This window comes from Phymastichus coffea, unplaced genomic scaffold (assembly GCF_024137745.1).
Source record: "Phymastichus coffea isolate CEN01 unplaced genomic scaffold, Cenicafe_Pcof_1.1 PCOF00009, whole genome shotgun sequence".
NCBI lineage: Eukaryota > Metazoa > Arthropoda > Insecta > Hymenoptera > Eulophidae > Phymastichus > Phymastichus coffea.
Window position 1 is genome coordinate 3,297,328 of NW_026706820.1, and position 11,947 is coordinate 3,309,274.

General features: G+C 37.7%; 1 protein-coding gene across 1 annotated transcript; it reads left to right on the plus strand.

Annotated features, from left to right (window-relative positions):
• Positions 1 to 742: 742 nt before the first annotated feature.
• On the plus strand, positions 743 to 5,336 carry LOC131671301 (uncharacterized). Its single transcript, XM_058947637.1, has 3 exons — positions 743 to 1,858; positions 1,941 to 3,242; positions 5,205 to 5,336. The coding sequence occupies exons 1-3, from the start codon at positions 743 to 745 to the stop codon at positions 5,334 to 5,336; spliced, it is 2,550 nt and encodes an 849-aa protein (XP_058803620.1).
• Positions 5,337 to 11,947: the final 6,611 nt, after the last annotated feature.

Here is an 11,947-nt window from a genome sequence, read left to right on the forward strand (position 1 = left end):
ATCAATTATGTTTTACAACATTTGAAAGGTCTTGGCAAGACCTTTCAAATGAGACCCCGCAGGATTTTCTAGCTCTTATAGAAACTGAGCCATAAAACTCTAAAATTTTGATGATTTCAGCAAGGGGATGGCAAATCTTTATGGACGGTAGTGTACATGCGATTTGCTTTACGCAAACGACATGCGCGAATACGGAAAACGAGAGATTAGCAGAACTTGACCTGTTAATAAAAAATTACTTTGATCTGGAAAATCTTGGGGTTTCTGCGACTACAGTGAGGCAGTCAGATGAAGACAGAGCCAGGAGAATTCTGCGCGAAACGACGAGGAAAGTGGGAAAAGCGTGGAAGATGGGACTTCTTTGGAAAACAGATACTCTGCCTAAAATAGATACACGAGGAACGGCGTTAAAACGATTGTACGCGTTAGAACGTAAATTAGACCGTGATGTTTAAACTGCAACGGCTTATTATAGAGAGATGGACCGCTTCATCGAAAATGGATACGCGGTCAAAGTCGACAACAGTCTAAATTCAGCACCCAAACGTTACATATCGCACTTTTTCGTTAAAAATCCTAACAAACCAGGAAAAGTCTGTCCGGTACTCGACGCAGCCGAGAAAACCGAGGGAGTTAGCTTCAACGATTTGCTTGACAAAGGCCCTGACCTTCTTCAACCATTCACGGAGTGTTGCTTAGATTCCGTGAATATCCCTTCGCCGTGATAGGAGACATAAAAGATATGTATCTTCCAATTAAAGTCAGGGAAAAAGATCGAGCTGACCAACACCTCCTTTATCGTGGAGCTGACTGTCACCGCGAGCCTGATGAATATCAAATGACGTGTTTTATTTTCGGCTCGAAATCCTCGCTGTGTAGCGCGCTCTACGTAAAAAATAAAAACGTCGAGCAATATGCGACGGTCAAGCCCGAGGCAGCGAAAAGTCTAGTGCGAAACTATTATATGGACGATTACTTAACGAGCGGTAAAAGTGTCGCTGCCATGCGTAAATTAGTGAACGATGTCATCTTTATCAACAAAGAAGCGAATTTCGAAATGCATGGATTGGCTTCGAACGTCCCGGAGATCGTGCGAGACGTGAGAAAAGAAAATCTGCTATGTAAAAACGAGAAAGCTAGCCTATGCGAGGAAGAAGACAGAGTTTTAGGTTTGTTTTGGGATCGCGAGAACGACTGTCTGCGTTTTCATGTAGGCATTAAAAAGCTTCGCGATGATTTATTGACCGGCGCAACGGAACCTACTAAAAGGGAGTTCTGCAGTATAGTGATGTCCGTGTACGATCCACTCGGTATTCTGTCACCATTTAGTATTAATGCCAAAATAATGCTGCAACATATCTGGCGCAGCGGCGTAGCTTGGGACGCGAAAATTAGAGACGAAAAATTTCAAACGTGGAAAGCGTGGTTACAGAACGGGCTTGAAATGACAAAATGCGAAATCTCGCGATGTTTTATACCAATGGGCGTTGATTACGCGCGCACAGAGTTACACGTGTTCTGTGATGCAAGCTTGCAAGCCTATGCCGCTGTAGCATACCTTCGAACCACATCTCCCGACGGCAAAGTTTATTTATCGCTTGTGATGGCGAAAACGAGAGTGGCACCGGTAAAGTCCACAACAATACCACGCTTAGAACTTCAAGCCGCTGTCCTTGGCACAAGACTAGCTGCAAATATTTCAAAAGAATTAGATATTAAAATAAACAATGTCGTGTTTTGGTCTGACTCGTCTACAGTACTGCAGTGGATTCACGTCGGGCCTCATTTGAAATTGACGTACGTTAAGAACCGTTTAGGCGAGATAGCGGAAATAACACAGGTTTCGCAGTGGCGATGGGTACCAACCCGTATGAATCCGGCGGACGACGCTACACGCGCTTCGACACGCCCAATGTCTTCAACTGATCGATGGCTTACAGGACCGCGGTCCCCCTAGTTCGTGGCCTGAAGAGCGAAAACTCAAAGCGGATGAATTGGTGCAAATAAATGAATTAGAAACGCGAAAAGACTTCATCGGTACTTCAATAGCTAATATAGTGTCAACACCGTTAACCGTGAAATTACTTGGTTGGCGCGGGCTTCTAGTCGTAGCAACTCGAGTACGAAACTGCGTGAATAAATGGAGCCGTTGCAGGTCGAAAAATAAAAGTGAACAGCCATCTCTTCGCCCGCAATCACAAGCAACATTAGCCGAAGTAAGGCCCGAAGCCATGCGATTCTGGTATAGAGAGATCCAACGTGCATGCTTTGCAGAAGAGATCGACGCGCTAAACCGACAAAAGGAATTCCGCAAAGGTAGCAAGTTAATAAATTTACGCCCATTCATCGATAAAAACGGGATCCTTAGAGCAGAGAGTCGCGTACAGGGAGCAGAGCTTAGTTATAATCCAATTATTCTCGATGCGCGTCATTTTGCCACTAAGTTATTAATTGATTCGTATCATAAGCGATTTTTTCACGCAAACAACGAGACAATAGTTAATGAATTGAGGCAAGAGTTTTTTATCGTCGGGCTCAGACGCAGATTACGTACGCTAGCGCGAGATTGTTTAACCTGCAAATTACGTCGAGCGCAACCTCAAAATCCACCAATGGCTAACTTGCCTAAATGTCGCGTAGCATACAACCTTCGACCTTTTACTCACTGCGGAATAGATTATTTCGGGCCGATGATTGTCAAAATAGGGCGCCGGTGCGAGAAACGCTGGGGCGTACTTTTCACGTGCATGACGATTCGTGCGATTTACCTAGAAATAGCAAATAGTCTGACTGCAAGCTCCGCAATAATGTCTATACAGCGATTTGCGAATAGGAGGAAGTTTCCGCGAATGATGTATAGCGATAACGGGACAAATTTTACGAAAGCCAGCAAGGAGCTGAAAGACGCGGTTAGTGGTATAGATACCGAGAGACAGCGGCGATTTGCCGAAGAGAAAGGCTTCGAATGGCGCTTTAATCCACCCGATGCTACTTATATGGGGAGAGCCTGGGAGCGGCGGATTCGATCAGTCAAAGTAGCGTTAGACCACGCGCTGAAGGGTGAAGTGCCCACCGAGGAAGTTTTAAGCACGTTACTCGTAGAAATCGAACATATGGTGAACTCGCGACCGCTTACGCACGTTTCCGTGAACCCAAATAACGAGGAAGCGCTCACGCCAAATCATTTTTTGATCGGATCTTCGCCAGGGCACCTAAGATTAGAGCGATACGAAGCCGAAATCGTGAGTCCGCGCAAAACATTCGAGTTGGTCCAATACTTTGCGCTAACGTTTTGGAAAAGGTGGCTCCGCGAATATTTACCGACGCCACTACCTCGTAAAAAATGGAATAAGCCAGAAGCACCCTTAAACGTCGGGGACATAGTATTAATCGTTGACTTCTAAGCACCGCGAAACCTTTAGAGGAAGGGCAAAATCATCGAAGTTTATCGAAGTCGCTCTGACAGGATAGTTCGTGTAGCCAAAATACGCAAAGGGAAAAGTGAGTTGACCAGGCCTGTGCATAAACTCTTCAAAATTTGTGAGTCAAACACCAACTAATGTTTGACGGGGGAGATTGTTACGGATCAAGTTCGCGCAATTACGAGCGAGAAATTTTCAAACGCGCATGTGTCCAGCAGATGTTTGGAAAAGGTTTAGGTAGAGATCTTTATTTCTTTTTTGTCGTCGAGCGCACACCGGTAGTCTCCATTAATTTAGCCTCCGCGGCCTTTAGAGCGAAACCCCCATTAAATATCGACGCCTGTATGTTTTATTGCTCTTTTAGTGTTCTTTTTTTTTGCATTATTACCCGTCGTTGCTCGTCTGGTTTCATGGGCGCCCGTTTAGCGCAGGGGGGTCTGTTGACACGTTTTCTTAGACTGGTTTGAAATGTTCGAAAGTCTGCTCGTCGTGGACAATCGTTAGAATAATTGCGGCATATGCGATGAAGCTGTAATCTTGGGTGTGTGAGTTGAGTGTAGATCAACGTTTGCAGCGCGAGATGCGAATGGCGTTTGTTTCAAAGAAACATGAAGCCGTGAAAAAATGGCAAGCGGTTTGGGAGGGAGGCGCGTGCTCGCGTGGGATCTGGGAAACAGAGCTGCAATTATTTATATTAGCATGCGTGAAGAACTGTTAATCTCCTCTTTGTCGTTACTCGTCGTGACCAGCAAGGTTATTGTTTAGTTCGTAACCTAGGCGGTGAGCCCAACGACCCAGACATCGACCTCTAAACCCAGGCAGAGGGTTGTACAGCTCGGACCCTGCAAGCGGGCTGGTCCGAGGCTGTATTGGCAGTCTACGAGCAAGGCAAGAGGAGAGAGACAGAGAGAAAGAGCGCGTTAGCGCTATTTGTTTTTTTCAGGCCCTCTACGGGTCACGCCCCAGGTTGGCGACGTCACCAAAAGAGAAGGGAGGAAAATTTGCTTTCCCGAGAAAGAGAAACTTTGACGGAACTCTGAGCTTAGATCTCGCACGGGCAAGTTGTTCGTGTCCTTTAATTATTATAACGTGCGTGCGATTTGCGTTTACCATAATCACGGCCGTAAACGTATGTTTATTGTGTATCGCTTCATTTGTATTGTATTTGTTAATTAATTCAATCTTATTTGTGTTTGTCAATAAACTTGTCATCCTTAATTTCTAATTTAAATACGCACATTCATTCTTGTTCACCAACCCCAACATTGAGCTTTCTATGAACAAGAACTGCAAAAAGCTATATGAGGCCTGCAATGGCTCGGTCGGTAGGGCGACGGACTCGCACCCGGTAAGCCCGGGTTCGATTCCCAGTTCCTGCTGATTGATACAAGCACCACTGAAAAAAGTTTCATGTGCTTTGTTCTCAAACACATTGCAAGCCTCCGTCGCTGATTAGCACTGATGAAGCATAAATAGAGCGACGTTAAAAAAAAAAAAAAAAAAAAAAAGCTATATATCCCACTGCCTATCTTGGGAAAATAGTTTTGAAAAAACGTGGCAATAAAATCTGTGTAAAATGGTTAGGATTTAATAATTTACATAATTCATGGGTTCATAAAGCAAGTATGAATGAATAAATGAATGAATGGAAGACAAAATTCTATTTTATCATAAGTAAAAAATTTTATTGCATTATTCAACGAGTAGTAATTTTCATGTAATAAACATTTTTATATTCAAAATAGTAAAATATCTAAAAAATTTTCTTTATTTTTAATGCAGAAAGCTCCAACCTTCGCCTTCACCTTTGAAGTACCTCTATTTAACGTCACTTGTAAGTCCATTAAAACAAGGTCAAAACCTGCTTTAGTAAAACCAACTGTGACTCATTTGCCTCTCCACAAAGAAATTTAAGGATGAACTTTATTGAAATGAAATAAAAGAGACTTTAATTACAACGAAAAGACAATTTAAATCTATCACATACCTAATACTTTAAATATAAGACGTATAGTTGAACACTTTCAGATATTTCAATATTCCGATGAAAGTAATTGTGAATTGCTCTTGAAATTCGGCCCGGGAGAATGATTTGGAATTCAAAAATAATCTTCAATTCCTCATGTTTCATGCCTTGATAATTTTGATGTTCATGTAATTCATGATAATTCTTTATGGAGAGTGAATCAAATAGATACGTAGCTATTTTATTTAATATTTCAAAGTTCAGCTTTTTCTTCTTTTTAACTACTAGGATTTCTAGATTAGAAGTAGAGGACAGGATACTACTTCTAGTACCTGATTCTTGAGACAGAATGAGGCTAGTCGAAACTCAAATTGCTTTTAAAACGAGGTAACTCCACTACTCAGCTTTCTTGAGGCGCTGAAACCATTTCCCTCTTCTTCCTCACTCGAAATCAGATTGACACATAATAGAACGTGAGCTTATAGAACAATTTTTGAAACTCATTTTTAGCTCTTTTTTTCAATATTCAAATCAACTTAAGTTTTGAGCTACGGTTTTTTATGAAATTTTAAATCTCTATGTTATGACATCGGGATCACTCTCAGGTACGCTTGGAGTAAGCGTAAACACAGGGTTGCTCTGATTTAGCTATCGTGTAAAACATAAGCCGAGACGAAAAATATTATTGCGTGAAGAAAACTATGCTAGCGCGGTATGTAATAACCAAATGATTATTACGAACACACCAGACTCTCACTTAATGTACTCTTAAGGGATTTTAATGAAAATTCACCAGACTCACGCTTCATGAATTTCCAAAGAAGGAACTACTTAAAGAATGAAAAGGTCAGCCAGATATAAGGTTTTACTTACTTTTATTTTATTGATTATTTGATATTTAGGCTGCGCACTCTCTTCTCTTTGACCTCTATCTCCCTCTCTCTCTCTTTATTCTGGATGCACTTGGCTGACTTCTTGACTGAGTTTTTGGCTGAGTTCTTGTCTGACTTCTTGGCACTACACTGCACTGCTGATTCTTCAAACATTTTTCTATCCTTCTGTGTTTCCTCCAGCACTTCCTGGTCCCACAATCTTATACAGAGCTTTTTATTAGCAGTGGATGGTTAGGTGGAAATCCCTTTCCTCAGGCCCATGAAGCGATAACGGCCAAGTTTTGTATTGGTGGAAAATTTTCTAATCATATCTAGGATTTCTTTATTGGTCTGTGGGCGTGAATTTTCAGAGAGAGATAGGGCGGTCCTTTTTTAACTTGGACCTTTTTCTCCAAAGATGGCTCTTGGAGTGCCACTTTTGAGAGCAAGAGTGACGCTAATGTTTACAATTACTTGTACAAAATCGTACTAGACTTTGTTAATTTTAACGATACATAGTGATTACTTAATAACTATAAATTACAATAATTCAATAATTAACTATTATAAACATTTAGAAAAATCCAAAAACTCCTAAGAGTTATTATAAAATGCATTACGGTTCTATTGTTCTGTTCACTTAAAACACGAAATTATTTATTAGTTATTTTGTTATTGCAAGGGTTGAACTGGGAAAAAAGATAGATTGCATTTTGATGGTCCCCTCTTCTTATCGGCGTGATAACGCTTCAAGATGTATACGTGATGATCATAGGCTCCTGTCAATATATTGCATGTGGGACAAAGCAGGATAGAGCGTTGATTGTGAGGTCGGGTACGCAGGCTCGGGCCACTATCAAGTTTTATATAAACACCTTATCTCAAATGCATTTTTATCGTGGGAAATCATGAAGGTTCCCATTCCATTCTTAATATTTATTTCTATTAATTAATTAGGATAAAAAAGACTAAGTTATGGCCGGCCATCACACCCCCACACTTAAATAATTGCTAGAGGAGTGCGGGGAGGAAGAGCATTCGAACTTTAATCCTATTTATAAGTATCTTGTCGTATCACGCTGTAATCAAAATATTATCATTATATTGTTAAACTCACACACTCACAAAAGATAATAACAACTTTATTATGAAAGAATGATAGTGAGTTTTATTTTCGAAACTCAGAAATAGGTTTATAACAGGTATTATCAGAATCGAGCTATTGATACAACCAACTAAAAAAAAATCATAACACCGACGAGAGAGAGGTTGCTTAGCAACGTAAACGTTCTTTTGCTCTTCAAATGAGCCACACATAACAATATTTATTTTTTTTTATAACTTCGAATGTCTTGACCCTAACATGGAAGAAACCCAAACAATGGCTTAACAGCTTGAGATTGTGATGGTAGAATAGAGTTATATATATATATTCCATTATTATAAATTCCACTTGTGGCATATTCACAGAAGGAATATTCTGGTATTTCAAGGTTAACCCAGGAAAAGGCTTAAGAGTGGTGGGTGTTTTTGCTACTACTGCTCTGGGCAAAAACATATACCAATCGTCATTGAAATAAAAGAATGTAGGTAGCAGAGCATTACAGTCAACTATTGTTAAAATGTGAATTTTAGGAGATGCAAACCTGATATGAATGTTATGAATCACTTTCAATTCGGCATAACATTCGTCTCCCTGTGAGACTTTCACATCAACGGGTATACACTTAACGATGTGCACTACCTCTCCTGCTCTTACAGCCATATATCCGGGTTCCTTCATGAGATTATAGGCAAACTGATCGGAAGATTGACTAGCAATTGCAAGTGCATTTTTCAAAATTTCTCTTTCTTGCTTACAGCGATACACGACAATATTCTTGTACATACGACTTATTTGTACCTTTATATGACGTTCTACATATACAAATTTTTAATTTACATATGCAAATATATCCAGGTCATTCAACGATATCTTCTTACTGAGGAAAAACGTATTATTTTCGACAACATAGACAAATAATTTTGGATGTTCGGTAACTATAATTTCATAACCACATAGAGGACGTTTAGAAAAGGACATTAATGCGAATGCGATGTCTTGTATTACTAATGAATATAAAGTTTGTTCAATTTCACCTTCAATCCGGTTAGCTACACCTTTATACAATATATGATACTGATTAAATTTACATACATCTTTAGGTATGCTTTCCTAAAAGGTATATCCTCTTTCAGAATCAATATGATGTTCATTACCTAAATTACATATAACCCCACTACGTAATATTATTTGATTGTTATCTAAGTCGACAGAAGAGGTATATTCTTGAAAAGTTACTCTTATTTTAGCTTGGACCACTACTGAACTCCAACTTCCATGAGCATCGGAATAACTACCATAGTTACACTTCCTCCAAGTATTCTAGATTTAACTGTGGTTTGGTTAACTTTAATATCTCGAAACACATGCAAATTGTCAAAATAGAATGTACCGCTTTTGTAGAAATGATAACAAGTTTGTCGGCTTATATCCATTAAATATTCTATTGCGCCATTCTCTATTATGAAATTGTGTGAATGCATTCCACAATAATAAACAGTTCGATCTACTTGGACTTTACATTGAACCACTTGTGTTTTCATAATTATTTAACTGTAACAATTGAATGTATTTTTTTGTTATATTTATATTTGTAGAAGGCACGTCACATTCTTCCATGTTTAATAAGGATATAGTCATTATGTTGAAAGATCTTGCTTCGCAATCGTATCCTATGATGGCTGTATAATTGGGTTAACTATTATTAGGAATAGCAGTGATAATAAAAGAGTATACATCATGTTATAGTTCTGTAATCAGAAAATATTACATTATATGTTCCTTTTGTTTGATTGTCAAAAAAGATATATTTTATACATTACTATCATTATTGTGATCATATTTTTATTATATATATATATTTATATATGGATATTTTTTATTATTATTGTATATATATATATATATATATATATATATATATATATATATTGTGTTTGGTTTCTTTGGTTGATTTGTTAATATGTGAAATTCGGGATCTATTTGAATGAACTACCTTTGTGCCCTTTTTAGTTACTATTTTAACATTATGTTTTGGTAGAATACCGACTATTTTATAAGGTCCTGAGTAATAATCCCCGCATTTCCCTAGTTTAGGTCCTGATTTTAAAAATACGTAATCACCTAAACTAAAATCTTTTGGTTTTATATATACGATTATTATAATATTTTTTCTATCGTTCTTTAGAACTAACTAAATTTTCGTAAGCTAGTTTCCGTATACTACATAAACGCGTAACTAAATCTATTATATATCCCTTACATGTAGGCAATGTATCGTTCTCACGAAGAAGATTACTCGAAGGCATTCGAGTTAATCGGCTAAATACGACTTCATACTGCGTATGCTTGATACTTTCTTGTACGCAGGTATTGTAATTCAGGATAGCTAAATTGAGCCAATCATCCCAATCATTGTCAATGTCGGTGTATTGTTTTATGTATTCAGTAAGTGCGTAATGGGATTTCTCAAGGGAGCCGTTGGATTGAGGCATGAATGCTATAGTTTTCAATTTTTTATTTTAAACCGCTTAGAAACACGCGTCATTAGCGAACTTAAAAAGTTTTTGCCTTGATCAGTAAGTACAACTTTTGGACATCCAAAAACACAAATGAATTTCTTGATGAAAGCGTCAGCTATTGTAGATGATAAGATGTCTGGTAATGGGACAGCCAGGCAAAATTTACTTATTGTTGATCCTGCAAGATTAAAATGTATTCGTTTCCTTTTATGGTTCTTTTTAAAGGGTCCACAATATCCATCGCAATTTAATCGATTACCGTAGTTCATGTATTAGTTATTATCATCGGTTGTTTAGTTTGTAAACGTGATAATTTCTTTAGCTGGCATTCGAGACATTGTTGAATACGTCTCTGAATATTATCTTTCATATTTTCCCAATAGTATTCTTGTCTGATTCGGTAAAAGATCTTTAAAACGCCATGATGTCCTCCAATTGAGAACTTATGAAATTCATAAAAGATCGCATCTCGTTGTTCTAAAGGTACATACACTAACTCGTCCATACAAATTATTATTTTTATTCCACTATTCCTAAAGAGACTATCTAATAAATTCAGTATCTCTGGCCAGCTTAAATTTTCTGTGTTAACTTTGAGCAAAACAAATCTCAATTTGATTAGTACTAATTAACAAGTCTTTTAATATTTTTAAAGTAATAGTACATAATTTTTAACATAAGTAAGGGATTCTGGATGGTTTTCTCCTATACAAAGTCCAAATTGATGATAGTTCTTTTTCTTCTTCTCCTTCGAAACTTCGCCTACTTGCAATATTTGTTTACTATTAATTTTTTTGTTTTTCATCAGTTTTCGTGCATCTTCGTCACAAGGTTATCCATTGCTGCTTATAAAGTAAGCAACATTATCGTTTCCAACGTATATAGCTTCTTTGGTCTTAACTATATTAGCGGAGTTGTTATTTTCGTCTTCGAATTCATCCGAACCACGGTTTATCTTATCTTTCTCAGAATCATTTTCTTGTATATCAAGTGAAGAATCGGAGTGTATAGACATTTCTGGTACAGCCCGTGCCTCACCTTCAAATTCACTATCGTCAAGATCACTTTCCTCGTAGTCTGGTACACTCTTTCGTGTTCTTTGCGGATAACGCTTGGAAGCAACTTCATTAGTCGAAGGAGTGATAGGTTCGACAGGAAATATTTCGGAGCGTGGAGTGACATTTTCACTATTATAATCGACAGGGTTTTTTTACGGTCTTCCACGTGGACGTTTTAATGGTTTAATCTTATTAGTTTCTTTATGAACCAACACAGGGTTAGATGATTGTTCCATTTATTGTTTTTGCCTTCTAGTAACTATATTTACTTCAGGAATTAGATGAGTTTTATCTGCTTTGGTGGTTACTGATATGAAAGTATTATTTTCCTGGGTTGGTATTTTCTGTCTTCTAAAAGGAATATACGTGTCTCCTATTTTTATTGACTTTTTGTCAAAATTAAGACTTGTTTTACTAGAAAAAAGGAAATCAGATCCTATTATGACTTCGCAATTTATAGGAGCCATTTTGCACAATATAGAATTTCATTGGTATCTCAAATAATTTTAGTTTTATTGACTCTAAGGTTCTATGAGTTAAACCATTAATATCTACCGGGTCAATTTAATCGGTCTCATCACGAATTCTTAAAACATATTTTTCCTTTATCAGACTCTGTTCAGATAAAGTATTAATTATGTACTGTATCCATGCGTATTTTGCATTATGTATGTTCAATAAAGGAGGTTCCTACTAAGGAGGTTCTTCAAGCTCTTTTATCAGCTATTAGTAATGGAATATATGAACCAGCTTTGAGAAGATTATATTTATTTATATTAACATTAATTTTAATTATATTTTTGAATGACCAATCTTAATCTCTATAACCTTATAAGATAATACTGACGCTTAATTTGGAATCGACGACCGAAAAAACCCAAGAAACCATACTTTTAGTCTCTTTTATATAAATTTTGATGATTTAACCTTCAAATTATCTTGACCATGACCTGATAGGATTGTAATAACCCTGGATTTGGAATCAGCGACCGACAAAACTCAAGA